This window comes from Bos indicus, chromosome 6 (genome assembly GCF_029378745.1).
Source record: "Bos indicus isolate NIAB-ARS_2022 breed Sahiwal x Tharparkar chromosome 6, NIAB-ARS_B.indTharparkar_mat_pri_1.0, whole genome shotgun sequence".
NCBI classification, from domain to species: Eukaryota; Metazoa; Chordata; class Mammalia; order Artiodactyla; family Bovidae; genus Bos; species Bos indicus.
The window spans coordinates 102923478-102948696 of NC_091765.1; the positions used below are offsets into that span (position 1 = coordinate 102923478).

The window sequence follows — 25219 nt, forward strand, 5'->3', positions numbered from 1 at the left end:
GATATGCAGATGACACCACCCTTATGGCAGAAAGTGAAGAAAAACAAAAGAGCCTCTTGATGAAAGTGGAAGAGGAGAGTGAAAAAGCTGGCTTAAAGCTCAATATTCAGAAAACGAAGATCATGGCATCTGGTCCCATCACTTCATGGGAAATAGATGGGGAAACAGTGGCAGACTTTATATTTTGGGGCTCCCAAATCACTGCAGATGGTGACTGCAGCCATGAAATTAAAAGACGCTTACTCCTTGGAAGGAAAGCTATGACCAACCTAGACAGCATATTAAAAAGCAGAGACATTACTTTGTCAACCAAGGTCCGTCCAGTCAAGGCTATGGTTTTTCCAGTAGTCATGTATGAATGTGAGAGTTGGACTATAAAGAAAGCTGAATGCCGAAGAATTGATGCTTTTGAACTGTGGTGTTGGAGGACTCTTGAGAGTCTCTTGGACTGCCAGGAGATCCAATCAGTGAATCCTAAAAGAAATCAGCCCTGAATATTCTTTGGAAAGACTGATGTTGAAGTTGAAACTCCAGTACTTTGGCCACCTAATGTGAAGAGCTGACTCATTGGAAAAGACCCTGATGCTGGGCAAGATTGAAGGTGGAAGGAGAAGGGAACGACAGAGGATGAGATGGTTGGATGGCAGCACCAACTCAATGGACATGAGTCTGAGTAAACTCCGGGAGTTGGTGATGGACAGGGAGGCCTGGAGTGCTGCGTTCCATGGAGTTGCAAAGAGTCGAATACGACTGAGCGACTGAATTGAACCGAACTGAATTGAAACTCAGTTTCTACATTAAACCCAACTTCACATTTGGCATCCTAACATCAGCTTATCTTCAAGGGAATTCGTGTGGCAGGACAAGCCCCAGACCCTTCCTTAGTTAGGTTATATTCTCGATCAGGCTAGAATCAGGTTGACTTCTATTTAAACTCCCCCTTACCACCCGCTAAGGCAAATGTCCCAGTTATTTTTAGTTGTACTAGCAGAGTTTTGCCAGCAGAGGTCACCCTTGCCATCATGAATGCCAGCTTTCCTCAGGCTTATTCTGGAGGCAAGGGTAAAAAATTCAATTACAATGCAAATATATATACAATGTCTGTGTTTAACTGCTAAAAGACAGTCTAAGTGATAAGCTTGACTCAAATATATTATTTTAGTGTCTAAATATTGGCAAACTTTATCTTGAAGATAAAACACTCTCCTCTACCTTTGAGAATACCTTTCAGTTTCAGTGAACTTTAAAAAATTATTTCCTATCGAGATATAATTTACCTATTATATAAGTTTGTGTACAACTAGCTGATTTGATATATTTATATATTGCCATATGACTGCCACCTTAGCATTAGGTAATACTTCTATCTCATTACATATTTATTTGTTTTGTGATGGGAACATTTAAAATCTAACTTCTAAGCAACTTTGAATTTTGTAAATACAGTATTGCTGCCCTGGGGCTTCGTGGGAGGCTCAGTGGTAAAGAATCCACCTGCCAAGCAGGAAATGAGGATTTGATCCCTGGGTCTGGGAGATCCCCTGGAGAAGGAAAAGGCAACCCACTCCAGTATTCTTGCCTGGAGAATCCCATAGACAAAGGAGCCTGGCAGGCTGCAGTCCCTGGGGTCACAAAGAGTTGGACATGAATTAGTGGCTAAACAACACTAATAACTTGTTGTCTATAATCATAATGCTGAGGGAACAAGCAGTTTACTTACTGCTTCTAGAATCTCATGTGTAATATATGCCGGTTATATGAAACTTAGACATTTAATCTGTACAAAAGGAGATGTCTGTGCTTCCCTGGTGGCTCAGATGGTAAAGAATCTGCCTGCAATGCAGAAGACCTGGGTTCAATCCCTGCGTCAGAAAGATCCCCTGGAGAAGGAAATGGCAACCCACTCCAGTATTCTTGCCTGGAGAATCCCATGGACAAAGAAGCCTGGCGGGCTACAGTCCATGGGATCACAGAGTCAGACACGACTGAGTTACTATCACTTTCATTTTCAAAGAGATGTCCAAAAGAATGTTCTTCAAAATGTTAAAAATAGTCTTCACTGGATAGAGGGTTTAAATGAAACGGAAAAAAAATTTATTTGTATTTTTCTGTATGTTGGAATTTTTTTTAAAGTAACCATTTTTGTAAACCATGTTTACAAAAATATTAAAGCTATTCTCAAAGACAGGAAACATTAAAAATTAACCTCAGTGCCAATCCTTTGTAATTTTATTTTCTAACCAAGAAAAGATTTTGATCTGGTACTTATTTTGAAAAGATTCTGATCTGTTACTAATTTTGGGCGGCACTGGAGCGGCCAAAAGGAGATACCCCACGTCCAAGGTCAGTAGTGGTGGCCGTGAGGAGATACCCCAAGTCCAAGATAAGGAGCAGCGGCTGCACTTTCCTGGAGCAGCTATGAAGAGATACCCCAAGTCCAAGGTAAGAGAAACCCTAGTAAGACAGTAGGCACTGAGAGAGGGCATCAGAGGGCAGACTGAAACCATAATCACAGAAAACTAATCAATCTAATCACATTGACCATAGGGCCACCCAAGATGGAGGGGTCATGGTGGAGAGGTCTGACAGAATGTGGTCCACTGGAGAAGGGAATGGCAAACCACTTCAGTGTTCTTGGCTTGAAAACCCCATGAACAGTATGAAAAGGCAAAATGATAGGATACTGAAAGAGGAACTCCCTAGGTCGGTAGGTGCCCAATATGCTACTGGAGATCAGTGGAGAAATAACTCCAGAAAGAATGAAGAGACGGAGCCAAAGCAAAAACAACACCCAGCTGTTGATGTGACTGGTGATAGAAGCAAGGTCTGATGCTGTAAAGAGCAATATTGCATAGGAACCTGGAATGTTAGGTTCACGAATCAAGGCAAATTGGAAGTGGTCAAACAAGAGATGGCAAGAGTGAATGTCGACATTCTAGGAATCAACGAACTGAAATGGACTGGAATGGGTGAAATTTAACTCAGATGACCATTATATCTACTACTGTAGGCAGGAATCCCTTAGAAGAAATGGAGTAGCCATCATGGTGAACAAAAGACTGAAATGCAGTACTTGGATGCAATCTCAAAAACGACAGAATGATCTCTGTTCGTTTCCAAGGCAAACCATTCAATATCATGGTAATCCAAGTCTATGCCCCAACCAGTAACGCTGAAGAAGCTGAACGGTTCTATGAAGACCTACAAGACCTTTTAGAAAGTGAAGTTGCTCAGTTGTGTCTGACTCTTTGCGACCCCATGGACTGGAGCCCACCAGGCTTGTCTGTCCATGGAATTGTCCAGTCAAGAACACTGGAGTGGGTTGCCATTTCTTTCTCCAGGGGATCTTCCTGACTCAGGATTGAACCTGGGTCTCCTGCATTGCAGGCAGACGCTTTATGGTCTGAGCCACCAGGAAAGCCTTCAAGACCTTTTAGAACTAACACCCAAAAAAGATGTCCTTTTCATTATAGGAGACTGGAATGAAAAAGTAGGAAGTCAAGAAACATATGGAGTAATAGGCAAATTTGGCCTTGGAGTACAAAATGAAGCAGGGCAAAGGCTAGTAGAGTTTTGCCAAGAGAACACACTGGTCATAGCAAACACCCTCTTCCAACCACACAAGAGAAGACTCTACACACAGACGTCACCAGATGGCCAACACCGAAATCAGACTGATTATATTCTTTGCAGCCAAAGATGGAGAAGCTCTATACAGTCAGCAAAAACAAGACCAGGAGCTGACTGTGGCTTAGATCATGAGCTCCTTATTACCAAATTCAGACTTAAATAGAAGAAAGTAGGGAAAACCACTAGACCATTCAGGTATGACCTACATCAAATCCCTTACGATTATACAGTGGAAGTGAGAAATAGATTTAAGGGACTAGATCTGAAAGAGTGCGTGGTGAACTATGGATGGAGATTCATGACATTGTACAGGAGACAGGGATCAAAACCATCCCCAAGAAAAAGAAATGCAAAAAAGCAAAATGGCTGTCTGAGGAGGCCTTACAAATAGCTGTGAAAAGAAGAGAAGCAAAAAGCAAAGGAGAAAAGGAAAGATATAAGCATCTGAATGCAGAGTTCCAAAGAATAGCAAGGAGAGGTAAGAAAGCCTTCCTCAGTGATCAGTGCAAAGAAATAGAGGAAAACAATAGAATGGGAAAGACTAGACATCTCTTCAAGAAAATTAGAGATACCAAGGGAACATTTCATGCAAAGATGGGCTCAATAAAGGACAGAAATGGTATGCACCTAACAGAAGCAGAAGATATTAAGAAAAGGTGGCAAGAATACACAGAAGAACTGTACAAAAAAGATCTTCACGACCCAGATAATCACGATGGTGTGATCACTCACCTACAGCCAGACATCCTGGAATGTGAAGTCAAGTGGGCCTTAAGAAGCATCACTATGAACAAAGCTAGTGGAGGTGATGGAATTCCAGTTGAGCTATGTCAAATCCTAAAAGATGATGCTGTGAAAGTGCTGCACTCAATATGTCACCAAATGTGGAAGAGGCAGCAGTGGCCACAGGACTGGAAAAGGTCAGTTTTCATTCCAATCCCAAAGAAAGGCAATGCCAAAGAATGCTCAAACTACTGCACAATTGCACTCACCTCACAAAGCTAGTGAGATGAGTAAATTTGGAGCTAGTAAAGTAATGCTCCAAGTTCTCCAAGCCAGGCTTCAGCAAAACGTGAACGTGAACTTCCAGATGTTCAAGCTGGTTTTAGAAAAGGCAGAGGAACCAGAGATCAAATTGTCAACATCTGCTGGATCATCGTAAAAGCAAAAGAGTTCCAGAAAAACATCTATTTCTGCTTTATTGACTATGCCAAAGCCTTTGACTGTGTGGATTACAGTAAACTGTGGAAAATTCTGAAAGAGATGGGAATACCAGACCACCTGACCTGCCTCTCGAGAAATCCGTATGTAGGTCAGGAAGCAACAGTTAGAATGGGACATGGAACAACAGACTGGTTCCAAATAGGAAAAGGAGTTCGTCAAGGCTGTATATTGTTACCCTGCTTATTTAACTTATATGCAGAGTACATCATGAGAAATGCTGAGCTGGATGAAGCACAAGTTGGAATCAAAATTGCCGGGAGAAATATCAATAACCTCAGATATGCAGACGACACCACCCTTACGGCAGAAAGTGAAGAACTAAAGAGCCTCTTGATGAAAATGAAAGAAGAGAGTGAAAAAGTTGGCTTAAAGCTCAACATTCAGAAAACTAACATCATGGCATCCGGTCCCATCACTTCACGGAAAATAGATGGGGAACAGTGGAAACAGTGGCAGACTTTATTTTGGGGGGCTCGAAAACACGGCAGATGGTGACTACAGCCATGAAATTAAAAGACGTTTACTCCTTGGAAGAAAAGTTATGACCAACCTAGACAGCATGTTAAAAAGCAGAGACATTATTTTGTCAATAAAGGTCCATCTAGTCAAGGCTATGGTTTTTTCAGTAGTCATGTATGGATGTGAGAGTTGGACTATAAAGAAAACTGAGCGGAGAAGAATTGATGCTTTTGAACCGTGGTGTTGGAGAAGACACTTGAGCCTCTCTTGGACTGCAGGGAGATCCAACCAGTCCATCCTAAAGATCAGTCCTGAGTGTTCACTGGAAGGACTGATGTTGAAGCTGAAACTCCAATACTCTGGCCACCTGATGTGAAAAGCTGACTCATTGGAAAAGACCCTGATGCTGGGAAAGATTGAAGGCAGGAGGAGAAGGGATGACATAGTTGGATGTCATCACCGACTCAATGTCGTGAGTCTGGGTAAACTCCGGGAGTTGGTGATGGACAGGGAGGCCTGGCATGCTGCGGTCCATGGGGTTGCAAAGAGTCAGACACGACTGAGAGACCGAACTGAACTGAACTTATTTGAAGGATGATCTCTAGATTACCAAAGGAAAGGTTTTTTTATTTTTAACACTGGTACTGGTCACCTCTATCAGAATTACTTATGATGTGGGACTTTCCTGGAGGTCCAGTGGCTAAGACTCTGAATTCCCAATGCAGGGGCCTGGGTTCAATCCTGGATCAGGGAACTAGATCCTACAGCTAAGAGTTTGCATGATGCAACAAAGGAGGAAGATCCCACGTGCCACAAGTAAGATCTAGCACAGCCAAGTAAATGCATAAATATTTTTTAAAAAATAAAAAAAGAACTAATTATGATGCTTGTTAAATATACAGGCTCCCTGCCCCACCATTACTCTATCCCGACCAAAATGAAGAAATGCACAACTCTTGGGGTGGGACCCCTGCATGGTTCCCAGTACTCCTAGAGAAAGGTATAAGTACTGAAGTCTGAGAACCACCACCCAAGCGAAGAAAAAAGGAAGGCTAAGCAACTTCACTGTGTCATTCACATCTGTTTATATACATTCTCTCTCTTTCTCTATATGTTCCCATAGTCTACAGAAGCTGAAACTGAGATGAGCTAAGGGCCTCGAATATGAGATGTTTTAAGGATTAAAATATTTAGGAAAACCTATAGAATGGTTGATAGTCACAGCAACCACCAATCCTTCTGTCTCCATTTTTGCCTCAACTTACCTGGTACTTGGGTTTTTGATGAAGCCGGTGTTTATGAAATTAGGGCAGAGACATGTTGTTTTGACTCCGGTTCTTTTTAAGGCACTCAATTCTTCAGTCAGAGCTTTATGAAATCCAACAGCAGCAAACTTGCTTGAACTGAAAATAAACAGAGTTCATAAAATAATTCAAGAAAGCGGCTTCATCTATTTAACTCAGATGTCTGTTTTCCTTAGTTAAGTGTGGTGCTCTGCCAAACAGCACGGGCAACATCTGAATCTCAGGCCTGGCTGAGATTAGAATCTGCTGAATTAGAATCTGCATTCTGGATGACCCTCGGGCAAACTGATAGGCACAGTAAAGTCTCAGAGGGCTTCCCAGGTGGCTCAGCACTGAAGAACTTGTCTGCCAATGTAAGAGACGTGGGTTCGATCCCTGGGTTGGGAAGATCTCCTGGAGAAGGAAATGGCAACCCACTCCAGCATTCTTGCCTGGAAAGTTCCATGGACAGAGGAGCCTGGCAGGCTACAGTCCAGGCGGTTACAAAAGAGTCGGACACACTAGCAATTAAAACAGCAAATAACAGCTAAGTCTAAGAAAGAAGCATTTACTGCATCTCAGCATTTATCAGAGAACTGAGTAGGCTTAAATGTCTTGTTAAGAAAATTGGTAGGGTGCTTGTTTTTGTTGTTGCTGTTTCCCTAAAATGTAATGTCACTATAGGCTGTTCATTATTTACTACAACATGTCATGGAATTTATTGGGAAATTCTCCTGGATAAGTCCTGTTCTTCCTTTAAGTCTTAGCTTGACTTCCTCAAATATGCATTTCCGAAACCCTAGTCTAAATTATTTCCCCATCATACAGTAATCTTCAGTTTTCCATGAAGCACATCTTGAATTTGTAATTAAGTATTCATTTGGATGAATTTTTTAAATGTCTGACCCCATACCTTCTCTATAATAATCTCTATGACTGTTTTGCTCTCCAGTGAATCCCCAGGGCTTGGCACAGTGCTTGGCCTATAATAGGTGTTCAGTAAATATTTTTCAAGTGAATAAATCAAAATGTAAAGCAATTCTTATCATCATAGTGCCTTCATTTGGAAAGAGAAGGAAATTTTCCGTATTTTAAATGGACATTAGTTTTCCAACTAGGCTTTTAGAGAAAGTAGCATTACTGAAAAATATAAAATCACATACCATATAATTCACTCACTTAGGAATACAATTCAATGGGTTTTAGAATATTATTTTATTAATTTAAAAAATTATACAAAATATTTTTAATATAAAATTTACAATTTTAATTATGTTTAAGTGTATAATTCAGTACCATTAATTACTAGATAGATTGCTTTTCTCTAAGCCTGTACAGATTAGCAATTATACAAAGCAAATTCTTGCCAATTAACCTGTGCTTTGGAAAACAGAAAGCTGTGGAAAGTTCTCTTTTATCCTTTTTTTCCTGAAGCTTAGACATTTATTGAAGGCTTAAAAGAAAGATTGCTAGATTCAATTACATAAAATGTAAATCTTCTGTACACAACAGAAACAAAAATAATCGTATCTAAAATTGATTACTATATGCCAGACACTGACCTCAGTTATTCAGATGCATTATTTGATTTAATCCCTTAACAACAATTCTGTGAAACCGATACTATTATGATATCTATTTCCCAAAAAAGAAACTTAGGTAGAGGTGGAATTATAGAACTTGACCAAAGACAAAAAACAAAGTGGTGGAATTAGGCTTTAAATTTGGGCAGCAAATCAGACCTCTAATATGATATAGTCGAAACTTACATCAGCTCCGAACCAAGCTAACGGCTTCCCAGGTGGCACCAGTGGTAACGAATCTGCCTGCCAATGCAGGAGATGTAAGAGACGCGGGTTTGATCCTTGGGTGGGGAAGACCCCCTGGAGAAGGAAATGACAACCCACTCCAGTATTCTTGCCTGGGAAATTGACTTAGTGACTAAACAAAAACAACAACCAAGTTAAGAGGTAAATGACAAACTGGTAAAGCATTTGCAACTTATAGGACAAGGATTAGGGTGACATAAGAATTAGGTGAATAAAGGACAATTTTTATAAATGAATGAACATGCTCAGTCATGTCTGACCCATTTTACGATCCCATGGATTGTAGCCTGCCAGGCTCCTCTGTCCAGGCAAGAATACTGGATTGGGTTGACATTCCCTTCTCCAGGGCAAGATCCCTAACTCAGGGATCGAACCCACATCTCCTGCATTGGCAGGTGGGTTCTTTACCACTGAGCCACTGAGGAAGTCAAATGAATAAGACAATATTCGAATGGATAAATACCTAAGGGCATTAGCAGAAAATTTACAAAATAAAAATACCAATGTGTACGAGTGCTAAGTCACTTCAGTCGACTGTCCAACTCTGTGTGACTCTATGGACTATAGCCTGCCAGGCAAGAATACTGGAGTGGATTGCCATGCCCTGCTCCAAGGGATCTTCCCAGGGATCGAATGCATCTCTTACATCTCCTGCACTGGTAGGCAGGTTCTTTACCACTAGTGACACCTGGGAAGCCCCCCAAAACCAATAGATACATGTATATGAAATGTTTTATCCTTTCAGGGGTAATTAATATAAATACAAGATAAATACAAAATACAAGATAAATACAAAATAAATACAAGATAAAAGTTGTGCCTAGGAGTAACAGTAAGGATAGTAGGAAATTTTTTGTTTGAGTTGTTTTCAATGTACAAAATACTTTCATTTTATAGAATTGGACTGGAAATAATTTTAAGTCATATGTCTCAGCTTTAAGAAAAAAAAGTGAGAGAACTTTCAACAGAATTTCTGAAGTATAGGCTAAATGGCAGTTTTCCAAAGTACAGGTTAGTTGGCAGCATTTTCTGGAAGACAATTTGGCAAAAGGTATAAAATTCATTAAAAAAATATGCCATGCTTGAGACTTCTCTGGCAGTCCAGTGGTTAAGACTCTGTGCTTCCACTGCATGGGGTGCGGGTTTAATCCCTTGCTGGGGAACAAAGATCCACATGCCATGAGATAACAGCCAAAAAAAAAAAAATTCTATCTAACTATCTATCTATCTATGCTATGCTCTTAGAGTCAGTAATTTCTCTTTTAATTACTTATCCCAAGGAAATAAACAATCATGTTTCTAAAGATGTATAGTCAAGGACAGTCCCTGGGGTATCCGGTTCATGAAGGCAAATAGTTGGAAAGAGCTGAAAATGTCTGTAGTGGACAGAGGCTGTTTTTGCCTCTGTCAGCATTCATATTCCCTCATTCTGCTAAGATGGCTTTGATTTTGCTGGCTTACACCCTAGTTCAGCAGTTGGATCCACGTTGGTCTAGTTAAGAGTGAACTCCAGGACTAGAACACTGGGAGGTATGGCTTTTCCCCACTGATGCTAGACTTGGGAGTTGAAAAGATATTATTCCAGCAAGGCTGGTAGCCATTCTTGGCAACAGAGAGCCTGCGTAAGATTTCTCCTCTTTTGGTCTGAGGCAGTATACATTTTGTGTTCCTTGCAACTGAAAGAATCTAGAAAAATAAATTATCCAACAAAAACTGAAAATGATGTTGCATATATATATTTTAAATGCAAAATGTTCACTTTAAAAAAAAGATTATGTATGTATATCTTTTTCAAGGTATGACTGTATTTCTACATTAAATACATGGTTATTTCTGTGTGGTGAGATTATTCTGTGTGGTGAGATTATCAATAAATATTCTTCTTTTCTCTTCTACTAAACTGTTTTTTCTGATTTTTCTGAAGTGAACCAAAAGTGCAGAAATATATTAAAACTCATAATGATCTTGAGTGTGTTGAAGGAATTTTATATTTTTGAACTTCAGAATGAACTTGTTTATAGATATATATATATATAAAAGCTAACAGTTAGTGGATTTTTTACTGCACTATGTGTGTGTGAAAGCATTAGTTGCTCAATCGTGTCTGACTCTGTGATCCCATGGACTGTAGCCCTCCATGCTCCTCTGTCCATGGAATTCTCTATGCAAGAATACTGGAGTGGGCAGCCATTCCCTTCTCCAGGGGATTTTCCTGACCCAGGCAGGGATTGAACCCAGGTCTCCTGCATTGCAGGCAGATTCTTTATCATCTGAGCCAGCAGGAAAGCCCACTAAATTTCTTCTTACTATCAATAACCTTAATTAATATTTTCTTATTCCAAATTATTCTTTTGAATAACATTCCATTACAAGCTAATGATTAGTACTCAATTTTGGCATGTCTTTCCATACTGGTAACTTTCATGCTTATAAATTGACTATATGAATTGACAAAATATATCAGCTAGAGTTTATAGATGAACAAAAAGAACAAACAAATTTGCAAAATTAGTCTAACCATATCCACAGACTGCTTGGTTGTTCTTAGGCAATGGCAAGAGAAGTGATTTTTATTTTGTTCTGTTGTTCATCAACATTTTCTTTCTTTCTCTGTTGGTATATATTTATTTTCTAATAGTTTTAGAAATAAATATAACCTTGACTTGAGTTTTTTTAAAAAAAGATGAAATACTGCTAAAGCAGTCACAGGACAGGTCTATTGTGCCTAGACTACATACTGTCTCTTTTGAAGTAATTAGCCCCTAGCTGGAGAAGGCGATGGCACCCCACTCCAGTACTCTTGCCTGGAAAATCCTATGGACGGAGGAGCCTGGTAGGCTGCAGTCCATGGGGCCGCTAGAGTCGGACACGACTGAGCGACTTCACTTTCACTTTTCACTTTCATGCACTGGAGAAGGAAATGGCAACCCACTCCAGTGTTCTTGCCTGGAGAATCCAAGGGACGGGGGAGCCTGGTGGGCTGCACAGAGTCGGACACGACTGAAGCGACTTAGCAGCAGCAGCAGCACTCCCTTGATGAAAGATAGTTTCAGGTTCTGCTGCTAGGCTCATATGTTTATATGTCATAAGAAAATAAGTTATCCACCAGAGCCTGAAGTGAAGTGAAGTGAAAGTCGTTCAGTTGTGTCTGACTCTTTGTGACCCCATGGACTACACAGTCCATGGAATTCTCCAGGCCAGAATACTAAAGTGGATAGCCTTTCCTTTCTCCAGGGGGTCTTCCCAACTCAGGGATCGAACCCAGGTCTCCTGCATTTCGGGTAGATTCTTTACCAGGTGAGCCACAAGGGAAGCCCAAGAATACTGAAGTGGGTAACCTATCCCTTCTCCATCGGATCTTCCAAACCCAGGAATTGAACCAGGGTTTCCTGCATTGCAGGCAGATTCTTTGCCAACTGAGCTATCAGGGAAATCCCATATTTATACACATATATATGGCTACATTTACAACTACATCTGTGTTACTTTTAAAATTTAGATACTTAATTCTATCTAAGATACAATTGATAGATAATTGATTAGATACAATTGTATCTAATTGTATTTAGATACAAACAAAAGAGCGCATTTGTTTGGTAGAAAACAAATTTGAGCAATATCTATTTACCTACATGGTCATAATTCAACATTAAAGGGTGATAATTTGCTAACATACAGAAACAGCTAACAGCCAACAGGGTGCCTGCAACCAGTAGGATGACCATGGCTATCGTGACCTCACAGATCAATTCTCCACATGGGGGAGCACACCATTACTGTGCTCTACTTGTTATAGTAACTTCTGTTATAGTAACTTCTTAGTTACTACAATTGGCATGGGTTTTTAGAAGAACTATTAAAATTCACTTTTACAACAATTTCATTGTCTGGATGTTTTTAATTTGGAATCCCAGATTATATTCTCTCTTTCTAATGGTTAGTTTCCCCAAAATTACTTTATTAAAATGATTAATATTAACTTTTCTCATCTTGTAAAAATCCTGCCCTCATTTTAATTCCTTGCTGCTAAAAGGGATGAGAAATGCTTGAAGCACTTGGCTTCCTATTGGATAATTTCCCTGCAGCCACCTCTCAAACGGTCAGCCTAGGAGAGGATTAATGATTGATAAGGCTGTTGTGCAAGAGACTTTGTACAACTCCTTCTGCTTATTTCAGCAACACTGGAAGTCTGTGTGTTACTTGCTCAGTTGTGTCTGACTCTTTCGTGCCCCCCATGGACTGAAGACTGCCAGGCTCCTCTGTCCATGGAAGTCTCCAGGCAAGAATACTAGAGTGGGTTGCCATTCCCTTCTCCAGGGGATCTTCCCAACCCAGAGACTGAAATCAGGGCTCTTGCACTGCAGGCAGATTCTTTACCGTGTGAGACACCAGGAAAGCCTATCATTGTTAACAATAGTCCTCATTACACTCAAGAAATCACACTCAAGTTAAGCACAGGAACCAATGAAAAAAACACATGTTCACATACCAGTAAGCCAGTAAGAAGGGGACCCCAGTATGCCCAGCTGCTGAAGCCACAGTGACAATATGGCCATGATTATTCTTCATCATCTCAGGAAGAAATGCCTTTGTAGTCTAGAAATGTTTTTATTAAGAGAAAAAAAATTATTTCTGATTTGCAAACCCAGTGGGAATATTTCAAAATGAAGTGTATTTTAACATTGTTCATAACATTTCATCAATAAAAAAACCTAGATTAATTTTCATAGGAGAAAAAAAACAAATGTGGCAACATACTGCAGATAGGATGCCCAGATTAGAAAAGCTAAATGAAACAATGAACACTAAAAGCTTTGAGAATCCATCTCAATTAAATTGTTAATTTCTTATGTCTCCAGTTCCTCCACCTTCCAGCATTGATGTCTTCTCTCATCTCATATATTGAACAAGTATAATATCTAGAGTTATTGAAAATTTTACATTTAAGGTGAAATTGTTAGAAAACAGTTTGGTTATGTCATCAAAATACTGAAGTGACAAAAAATCTTGCAACAGTCACTGAATGCTTTTATACAAAATAAATATTTATTGAGCACCTACTGTATGCTGGGGATTCAGGAAAAAAAAACATTTTCAGAAAGACACAAACTTTTAAGGCATAAAAATATAAAAAATGGATGTCAATAACTTGGGGCTAATAAAATGAAACAATACTGCACTTTCACCAACCTCAATATCCCTTCTTCTAAACTGAAGTAAAGTTGATTTACAATATTGTATTAGCTTCAGGTGCACAGCAAAGTGATTCAGTTTTATATATATATACATATATATACATACTTTCATATTATTTTCCATTATGGGTTATTACGAGGTATTAAATATAATTCCCTGTGCTATACAGTAGATCCTTGTTGCTTATCTGTTTTATGCCTGCAGTTTGTTAATCCCAGACTTCTAATTTGCCCCTTCCCTCCCCCTTTGATAACCATAAGTTTTTCTGTGTCTGAGTCTGTTTCTGTTTTGTATATAGATTAATTTGTATTATTTTTCACTTTCCATATGTAAAGGGTATCCTATATTTGTCTCTCTCTATCTGATCTTCTTCACTAAATATATTCTCTAGGTCGATCCATGTTGTTGCAAATGGAAGTATTTTATTCTTTTTATGGCTGAGTAAATTTCCATTCTATACATATTTGCTACACCTTCTAAGTCTCAATTGTGTGTTGTGGGCACTTGGGTTGTTTCCATGTCTTGGGTATTGTAAATGATGCTTCTATGAACACTGGGGTATATATACCTTTTTGAATTAGAGTTTTCATTTTTTCTGCACATATACCTGGGAGTGGGGTGGCTGGGTCATATGGTAGCTCTCTTTTTTGTTTCTTAAGGCAGTTACATACTATTTTCTACAGTGACTATACCAATTTACATTCTGAGATTACTCATCCCAAACTCACATCCAAGAAATCTTTAAGGGGCTCTTTTATGTAATGGCTATTTGACCAACATTTAGACTCTCTCTCTCATCCTCTCTCTCTCTCTCACCATTTAAGATCTTGAATGGTGAAGTTCCTGATAAAGTTTGCAATTTTGGAACCAGGAAATAATATAAAGCCTGAGTCTTGTGAAAATAAACAGGTAAACTGGGTTCACCTTTTATAGAATCACAGAAAATGACTCAGATAATCTCTAATCCCCCCCTCATCTCTAAACAGATCACAGAGAAATGTAAAAATCTAGCTTAGAATTAAAACATACATAACACCTAAAGTTTATTCTTATTATTTATTCATATTTTTTGAGGGAAGGGAAGTATGATTGATAGGATTTGGTCACAGCATGTAAAATGATTTCTTTGGATGTGAGAGTTGGACTGTGAAGAAGGCTGAGCGCCAAAGAATTGATGCTTTTGAACTGTGGTGTTGGAGAAGACTCTTGAGAGTCCCTTGGACTGCAAGGAGATCCAACCAGTCCATTCTGAAGGAGATCAGCCCTGGGATTTCTTTGAAAGGAATGATGCTAAAGCTGAAACTCCAGTACTTTGGCCACCTCGTGCGAAGAGTTGACTCACTGGAAAAGACGCTGATGCTGGGAGGGATTGGGGGCAGAAGGAGAAGGGGACGACAGAGGATGAGATGGCTGGATGACATCACTGACTCGATGGACGTGAGTCTGAGTGAACTCTGGGAGTTGGTGATGGACAGGGAGGCCTGGCGTGCTGCGATTCATGGGGTCGCAAAGAGTCGGACACAACTAAGCAACTGAACTGAACTGAACTGAACATAATATTATTCTCGGTATCTGGAGAAAATGTCAGTATTGGTTTGATTCAACCTTATGTCTGCTGAAAGCTTCACTTTAAACTTAATCCTTGGGTTACACAAAAGGGATTGTTTTTGGTAAAAGAAATCATACTTACCCAGAAATGTGCAAGGATATTAACTTCAAAAGTCTTTTCAATCTGAGGGTCTTGTGTAGCGAACAAGTCTGATGTGTAGACTACACCAGCGTTATTTACTAAAATACTAACATCTCCAACTTCTGCCTTCACCTTCAAACATAAAATTAAAATATTTACAACATGTAGAGGTCTGGGAATAGGTCTGCATGCAATGACTCTTAACGAAGTATAACTCTTTCTATTACGTGTGAAAAAAAAGTCGTTTTGTAACCTATGCGTCAAGTGGGGAAAAAGATTTTTTTTTAAGTACTTAATTTCAAAATGGCCCTGCCTGTAAGTCTAATAGGCAGAAATTTTCTTTTGCAATTCAGTCTTTTGACTTTGGTCTCTATTGATTAGAACCCAAGAGGCATTTGGCTAACAAAAACCTAACCAGTGACAGATAAACAACAATTCACAGAAGGGTGAGCACTTCAATGAGAATCTAATGCCGTCGATCTGATAGGAGGCGGAGTTCAGGTGGTCATGCGAGCAATGGGGAGCAGCTGTAAATACAGATGAAGCTTCACTTGCTCAACCACTGCTCACCTCCTGTGCAGCCTGGTTCCTAACAGGTCATGGACCAGTACCCACCCCCTTCCCAGCAGCTGGGGGACTGAAGGAGAGGTGGAATGTAGCCCATTAAAGCCTTTCACTATGCAATGCATTTTACACGATTGCGTTATTTATCCCACTGAAGTCTCACCATTCTATGAAGTAGTAACTCTTATATGCTCATTTTAAAGGTCAGAAACGTGAAACATAGAAGGGTTATTTCTTGCCCAAGGTCATGTGGATATCTAAGGTCACATGGAGATGAGACTCTCCCAGATTATCTAACTTCAGAGCCCAAGATAAGCCACTTCAGACAGAAAGGAAGTCGGAAGGAAGGCTGGTCAGCACATCAGGAGGACATGAGTGTGTCACTGCTGAACACTCAGCAGTCAGAAATGAATTTCATCAGGTTGTATGTAAATTACTGAGTGGTCAAGCTGAGTGGTCTGGCCCTTGACAAACACTTGTGTGTACCTGTATCCACATCTCTAGCACAATATAAAAACTGTTGTTCAGAATAATGCCCCTAAGTTATTGAGAAAAACGGACATTTTGTATGGTTGAACTGATGAAGCTGCCATTATGCCTCCAAAGTAACAGGACTCAAGATATAAATTCATGACTTCCCTTGTGGCTCGGACAGTAAAGAATCTGCCTAAAATGTAGGAGACACAGGTTTGATCCTTGGGTCAGAAAGATACCTTGGAAAAGGAAATGGCAACCCACCCCAGTATTCTCTCCTGGGAAATCCCACAGACAGAGGAGCCTGGCAGGCTATAGTCCATAGCATTGCCGAGTCAGACATGACCAAGCACACACACACACATCAGGGACAAGATATAAATTACTGTTTTATATTGCCAATGACACTCTTGACCTTATCTTCATCCTTGAGCTCCTCATCATCACATAATATCCCACCCTAATTTCTTAATAATATTTCTTAATAATATTTCTTAATAATATTTCTTAATAATAAAAGCAGGCTGAGAGTTTAATTGTTTAAGTTGCATAAAAACCAAAAGAGCTACATTAAAAAGCCTATGTCAAAATATCTGATAATCACATCTCCATTGTGTAAACTCTGCTTAAGTATATAGTTTATCTTGGAATAATTTTAGTAAAAACACAATAATTAAAACACATGGAATAGGTTCAAATAATAAAACTATCTTTTCCAGAAAGCCTTTGCCCAGGTAAGTCTGGAAATCAGTGTATTCCATTTTAGGTAACTAGTAAATCCCCTTAACAATGGCCAATAACAAAATTACATAGATAGTCCTGGCGATTCTACTAATTGGTGATTCTATTAGATTGATGATTCTATTAATACTAACAACTATTCTTACAAAGTGGCTACTAAGTGCCAGGTACTTTTCTAAGAAGTCTGCATCATTAATCCAGTTAATCCTCATAACAACCCTATGAAGTAGATACTGCTGCGATCCCCATGTGTAATTGAGAAAAGTTAGGCAGAGGAAAAAGAAAGAAAGACCTTATATATTTAAACTGTAAGTTTGTTGATTTTTAAAAAACCTTTTATATAATAAACTTCAGTATAATAAACACATCCATTTAAAGTGTATGATGAAGAAAAAAGGCACAGAGAGGTTAAGCAACTTGCTCAAAGTTGCACAGTTACTATTAATTGAAAGAGCATTCAACTGTATGAAGGAGAATCACTGTTACCTTAAGTAAAACAGTCATTGTTAAATGCAGATAAAATATCTGCATTTTTAACAAATGTTTAACAGATATTTAACAAAATGCAGGTATTTCTTACCTACAGGCCTTGCTCTCACTGCACCTTTTTCTGGGAAAGCCATTTCCCATCACTTGCCTGGGTAAATTCTACTTATTCTTTTGACTTAGCTCAGGCATCACTAATGATAAAGAGGCATCCGATTGAAAGTAAAAATTAAAATCTAAAAATAGAAGTTGGGACTTCCCTGGCAGTCCAGTGGCTAAGACTCCTAGCTTTCAAAGCAGGGAGCACGGGTGTGCTCCCTGGTCGGGGAACTAAGATCCCACATGCCACACAGTGTGCCCAATAAAAAAATGAAGAGAGAGTAAAAAGGTTCCCAAATCTAACATTTCCTAAACAAAGAGATTCTGAAGTCTAGTAGAATTGGACTCTTCATACTGTACTGAATCAGAGTATCTAGAGGTGAGGTCCAGGAATGTATATTTTAAAGACTTTTCCCAGGTCCAAATGACCTTTCTACCATTACAGTAATTAGTTAACAAGGATGTGCATAAATGCATTCAGTGGAAAACCCTAACATATGTAGCACATCTCGGTTGTATATAGAAGAGGAAAATAACTTTCTAGCTTTCTAGAAAAAGGTTTGTTGTTGTTGTTCAGTCACTAAGTCATGTCCGACTCTGCAACCCCCATGGAATGCAGCACGCCAGACTTCCCTGTCCTCCACTATCTCCTGGAGTTTGCTCAAACTCATGACCATGGAGTTGGTGATGTCATCCAAGCATCTTGTGCTCTGTTGGCCCCTTCATCTTCTGCCCTCAATCTTTTCCAGCATCAGGGTCTTTTCAAATGAGTCGGCTCTTTGCATCTAGTGGCCTAAGTATTGGAGCTTCAGCTTCAGAGTCAGTCCTTTCAGTGAATGTTCAGGGTGATTTCCTTTAGGATTGACTGGTTTGATCTCCTTGCAGTCCAAGGGACCCTCAAGAGTCTTCTCGATCACCACAGCTAGAAAGCATCAATTCTTCGGCACTCAGCCTTCTTTATGGTCCAACTCTCACATCTGTACGTGACTACTGGAAAAATCATAGCTCTGACTATGTTGGCAAAGTGATGTTTCTGCTTTTTAATAAGCTGTCTAGGTTTGTCATAGCTTTTTGTAGATTTACATATGATCAAAGCCTGATAAACAGTTCGGTTTATCCTAATTTACTAACCCAGTTCTTTGAGCTTCAGAAGATCCCGTCAGTGATTTTGCAGGTCATCAAAGATTCACCCGCAGCACAATTAGATGGGCAAAGTTTAAGTGTGGAGGGTGCTAAAAATGCAGATTCCCGGGTTCAGCCCTTGGCCAACTACAAGAAAACCTCTGGTGTACATATTTTAAAAAATACTTATCTATTTGGCTGCATTTAGGCCTTGGTTGTGAAACCAGACTTTTCTCTTGTTGCCTGCTGGCTCCAGACTGCACGGCTCAGTAGTTGCAGCGCCCTGGATTAGATGCCTCACGACATGTGGGATCTTTGTTCCCCAACCAAGGATCTAACCCATGTCCCCTGCACTGCAAGGCAGATTCTCAACCACTGGGCCACCAGGGAAGTCCCCGGGGTGCATATTTATTTTTACCAAGTTCCCTGGAAAACTCCAGAACACACTACAGTCTGGGAGTCTCAGTTCCAGGTTCGGGGCCTGCCACTGGCTCGCTGGACAACCTTGGAGGAACCACAAAACTTCTGTTTACTTTGCCTACATCATAACTGCATCATCTCCCAAATCCTCCCCAGTTCTGGCATGATACGATTGGAACCAAATTTAAAGAAAGTTTACCTTCTTCGCAGAGCTGTAAATATCTTCTCGGTTACTACAGTCTACCACAAAGGTATGAGCCTTTGCACCCAGTCTCTTGCATTCGGTGGCTGTTTCCTCAAGTCCATGCTGCAAAAAGCAACGAAGGGCAAGAAGAACAAGATAAATGACATGAGCGGATTATACACACAGCTGAAAACAGCTGAGGGTATTCAGATTTTCTGGTCTAGGACTGGACAAGAATTTAACTGATGTATTTTTGACAGGGATATAGGCACACTTCACTCTCGGTACTACAACTAGTTTCTCTTTATTTGGAACTGAATTGAAAGCAAGCTTTTAAAAGAAGACAAAAGTCTTAAAATACTGAACGTGCATTCATGAATTTCACATACTCTTTTAAAGGTAATTTTTACTGGAGTATAGCTGCTTTACAGTGTTGTATCATACTCTGTGACTCTATGTATGTGTGTACGCCATGTTCATGCTAAGTCACTTCAGTCGTGTCCGACTCTTTGGGACCCCATGGACTGCAGCCTGCCAGGCTCTTCTGTCCATGGGATTCTCCAGGCAAGAATACTGGAGTGGGTTGCCATGCCCTCCTCCAGGGGATCCTCCTGACCCAGGGATTGAACCCTCATCTCCTATGTCTCCTGATTGGGAGGTGAGTTCTTCACCACTAGCACCAACTGGTAAGCCCTGTGTATTCTGTATCAGGCTTTAAAAAATGATATTGAGATTTCTTTCTATGTCACTAAAAACTATTCATGAATATCAACTTCTGGCTGCAAAATACATAAATAATAAGTTAACTACAGTTCATCCATTCATTCAGTCATCCATTCCTCCAACATTTCAATTGTCACTGTGCTTAGCAGAACCTGCAGACACACATATGAATGAGATAAAATCCAGATTTCAGCAAGCTCAGTTCAGTTCATTTCAGTCGCTCAGTCGTGTCCAACTCTTTGCGACCCCATGAATCGCAGCACGCCAGGCCTCCCTGTCCATCACAAACTCCCGGAGTTCACCCAAACCCATGTCATCGAGTCGATGATGCCATCCAACCATCTCATCCTCTGTCATCCCCTTCTCCTCCTGCCTTCAATCCTTCCCAGCATCAGGGTTTTTTCCAATGAGTCAACTCTTCACATGAGGTGGCCAAAGTGCTGGAGTTTCAGCTTCAACATCAGTCCTTCCAAAGAAATCCCAGGGCTGATCTCCTTCAGAATGGACTGGTTGGATCTCCTTGCAGTCCAAGGGACTCTCAAGAGTCTTCTCCAACACCACAGCTCAAAAGCATCAATTCTTTGGCACTCAGCTTTCTTCACAGTCCAACTCTCACATCCATACGTGACCACAGGAAAAACCATAGCCTTGACTAGATGGACCTTTGTTGGCAAAGTAATGTTTCTGCTTTTGAATATGCTATCTAGGTTGGTCATAACTTTCCTTCTAAAGAGTAAACGTCTTTTAATTTCACGGCTGCAGTCACCATCTGCAGTGATTTTGGAGCCCCCCAAAATAAAGTCTGCCACTGTTTCCACTGTTTCCCCATCTATTTCCCATGAAGTGATGGGACCAGATGCCACGATCTTCGTTTTCTGAATGTTGAGATTTAAGCCAACTTTTTCACTCCCCTCTTTCACTTTCATCAAGAGGTTTTTTAATTCCTCTTCAAATAAGCAGGGTAACAATATACAGCCTTGACATACTCCTTTTCCTATTTGGAACCAGTCTGTTGTTCCATGTCCAGTTCTAACTGTTGCTTCCTGACCTGCATACAGGTTTCTCAAGAGGCAGGTCAGGTGGTCTGATATTCCCATCTCTTGAAGAATTTTCAGTGTAGTAAACAACATAAAATAAGTATAACATTTAGGTAGTGTTAAGCTCCTTAGTCATATCTGACTGTTTGTGACCCCATGGTCTGTAGCCCACCAGGCTTCTTTGTCCATGGGATTCTCCAGGCAAGAATACTGGAGTGGGTTGTCATTCCCTTCTCTAGGGGATCTTCCCGACCCAGGGATTGAACTTGGGTCTCCTGCATTGCAAGTGGATTCTTTACTGTCTGAGCCACCAGGAAAGCCCTAACATTTAGGTAGGACCATATGAAATTGCTACTTCTTTGGAATAAAGGACTGAATATTGGCAGTTTAATATGGTTCAAAGTAATTTATTGTGTTAAGTATAATAATATAAAGAGAGTTATGGGAATAAGGAGGAGGAGTGTGCAATGTCATTCTAGAAGAGGCCCCTGAGCTGGTGAGGAGAGCAGGCAGGCAGAAAGAGGGGAAACGGCATGTCAGCAGTGTAAGCACAGGGCTGGCAGGAGAAAGGTCCTACAAGATAAGCACCAGCAGACTGTTGTTGTTGGGTCATAATGTTCAAGGCCAGCAAGAGTCCAGATTAAAGGGCAATAGATATCGTATTACATTTTATCCAAAAAGTTAGTGTAGAACCACTGATTAAATTACAGAATCGAATTTGTGTATTCTGTTGATTACTCTTTCTAATGTATGGAGGATAGGGACCTCCCTGGTGGTCCAGTGGTTAAGAATCAGCCTTGCAATGCAGGGGACAAGGGTTCAAATCCTGGTCGGGGAATGAAGATCCCACATGCGGAGAAGAAACTAAGCACGCCTGTCGCAAGTACTGAACCTGTGTCCGTAAGCCACAATGAAAGACCCCCCATGATGCAACAAAGACCCCACGTGCTGCAATGAAGACACGACACAGCCAAACAAACTTGTTAAAAAAATGTACAGAGGACAGACTTTAGGGGTCAATACTGAAGGAAGTGAGAAAAGTTAGCAGGCAGTTTCAGAACAGATGATACATGTTTGAATTGTGGTTCCAGTTGAAAGGGTGTAGAGAAGAAAATAATCTTTAAAATGTATCTCCAGGAGGCAAAAGCATCAGGATTTGGTGACTGGATGAAAAAGGTGGGAGGGAATCAAGGCTGATGCCTTAATTTTCAGTTTTGGTCCTTGGCTACATGTCAGCTGGCAATCACAAGAGAGCAGATTTGAGACAAGCAATGATGATCTCAAGTGGGGGCATTGCTTTTGAGCCACCTTAAATTCAGGATCAGATGGTAGGGTTCTGTTTTTTGCCTCACCAAACGAAGCAACGAAGTGAGCTAGGATCCAGGTTCCCTGACCAGAGATGGAACCTGTGACCCCACACTAGAAAGGCAGGGTCTTAACCACTGGACCACCGGGGAAGTCCCTGTCTTTGTTTCTGTCTTTGCTTGTTTGTTGGCTTGCTCTTGATCCACTGTTTAACTTTTCTATGAAGAATGTCTCAAAAGACACCCTGGGGAGAGGTTCGGTCTGTGACCTGTATGCCCAGACTATTTTCAGCTAGTACACGAGTGGACAGGCTTACTACACTGACCTCAGCAAATGCAGTAACAGAATTTACTACATTTTTCCAGGGGGAAATGGGTAAACAGAACACCTGTGTGCAAATTTGCTGGGAAACAGCAATTGCTCTTGCAGAAAAACCAAATTTGGACAGCTAAGGAAAGAAGTAGCAGTTTGTGCAGTGAACTTATTGGGGCAGTTAAAGGAAACAGGGTGTTTTCCCTTTGCCGAAATCTCCTACACAAATTGTACTCAATAGTTTATTGTGCTGAGGAGCACTTACTCCCAAAGAGACATCAAGAAGGTCAGGAGGAATTCCCTGGCAGCCCAGCGGTCAAAACTTGGCGCTTTTACTGCCACGGTCCGGGTTTGATTCCTGGTCCGGGAACTAAGATCCTACGAACCAAGCAGCATAGCCAAAGGAAAAAATAACAAGCAAAAACAAAGAAATATCTCAGATAACCCTTATCTTGGGCTTCCCAAATGGCTCAGTAGTAAAGAATCCTTCTGCCAACGCAGGAGATGTGAGTTTAATCCCTGGGTAGGGAAGATCTCCTGGGGAAGGAAATGGTAACCCACTCCAGTATTCTTGATGGACAGGACTTAGCAACTAAACAACAACCCTTAGGTTACTTTCCTGTATCTAACAGTCAGCTTTTAACACTTTCCTGAAAAGTATATTTTATTAATGTGGAATATACATATGATGGAATACTATTTACCCTGCAAAAGGAATAAAATTTTGACACATGCTACAAAATGGCTGAATCTTGAGGATATTAAGCTAAGGGAAATAAGCCAGATACAAATGGTCAAATATTATATAATTCCAGTTATCAGGCTGCAGTCCATGGGGTTGCGAAGAGTTGGACACGACTGAGCGACTTCCCTTTCACTTTTCACTTTCATGCATTGGAAATGGAAATGGCAACCCACTCCAGTGTTCTTGCCTGGAGAATCCCAGGGACAGGGGAGCCTGGTGGGCTGCCGTCTATGAGGTCACACAGAGTTAGACACAACTGAAGTGACTTAGCAGCAGCAAGCTACCTAGAGGAGTCAAATTCACAGAGATAGAAAGTAGAATGGTGGCTACCAGGGGCTAGGGGAGAGAGAAGTGGGAAGAATGTGTTTAATGGTAGAGTTACCATTTGGGATGATGCAAAAGTTCTAGAGATGGGCAATAGAGATCATTGCTTGACATTTATGAATGTATTAATACTTAATGCCACTGTACTTAAAAATTGCTAAAATGAAAAAATTTATGTTATATATATATTACCACGATTTAAAAAAAAGGATAAAAAGCATATTGACTGATTTGGGGGGTGGGGCAGGGGTGGTGGGTCTTACCTTTATAAGATTCAGGTCTTATTTGGAGCAAATTTTATAATAAAATCCATTTACTATTTATTTTATTTTCAGAGATTTGCTCATTACTGGTTGGCTTTCTCTGTCAGTGGACAGTGTGTAGAGGCAAAGAGGTCCTTCCTTTATTTACATCTGCAGCCTCACTTTTCCTAAATTTCCTTGGTCTTCCTCTCTTAGGGCCTAGGTCTCCTTTCTACCCCTTCTGAAGTATGCAACAAATTTAAGTTCTGAATTCCTCCAGAAAAAAATTTTAGACAGTGTCCAGGTTTATTGCACGCTCAGTTGCTAAGTCATGTCTAACTCTTTGTGACCCCCTGGATGGTAGCCTCCCAGGCTCCTCTGTCCATGGGATTTCCCAGCAAGAATACTGGAGTGGGTTGCCATTTGCTACTCCAGGGAATCTTCCTGACCCAGGGATCAAACTCAAATCTCCTATGTCTCCTGCACTGGCAGGTAGATTCTCTACCACTGAGCCACGTGGGAAGCCCTAATAGTAAATCATTAATGTCCACTGAATATTTAACTGAATAACTGACATAAACTTCTTTTGATAGTTGGGACTGATATTTGCATCACATTCTTGTGGTGTTATATGCAGGAAGACATGAACAATAGTTTACAGTGTAGCATTATTTGCAGAGAATTAAGAAAAAAATGAAAACAACTCCAAATATTTATCACTGTGTGACTAGAGAACTAAATTTTAGAAGATTCATACAAAGTCATATTGTACAGCATGTAGAATAATCTAGAGCTAGAAATAAAAACTTAAAGACCAAAAAAAGAAAAAAATAGAAAGAAAAAATATTGGGACTCTGCTGGCAGCCCAGTGGTTAAGAGTCAGTGCTTCTACTGCAGGAGGGTCAGGTTCAATCCCTGATCAGGAAACTAAGATTCCACATTGAAAAAATAAAAATAAAAAACAAGCAGACTTGCAGAAAGAATGCATTCCTTCCCTAACATTTTTCTCAGCACAGTGGAACTCCTCATCATTTTTCAGGATTTCCCTTGGTAACCTTTTTTGCCCTGATGTATTGAATTCAGTTCTCAAATTTAAATCCTGGGCTCTTCTTTAGTCTTCGTGAATCACT

The 25219-nt window shown here is 40.3% G+C and overlaps 1 protein-coding gene across 2 annotated transcripts in view; it reads right to left on the reverse strand.

The window, feature by feature from the left end:
• The window catches only part of HSD17B11 (hydroxysteroid 17-beta dehydrogenase 11), a 48976-nt gene that overhangs the window by 17985 nt on the left and 5772 nt on the right, over positions 1-25219 (reverse strand). For both annotated transcript variants that reach the window (XM_019963072.2, XM_019963071.2), the window contains exons 2-5: positions 19417-19524; positions 15312-15443; positions 12915-13021; positions 6579-6716 (exon numbers count right to left, since the gene is read on the reverse strand). In XM_019963072.2, coding sequence (XP_019818631.1) covers positions 6579-6716; positions 12915-13021; positions 15312-15443; positions 19417-19524 — 485 coding nt within the window. The remainder of the gene's footprint in view (positions 1-6578; positions 6717-12914; positions 13022-15311; positions 15444-19416; positions 19525-25219) is intronic.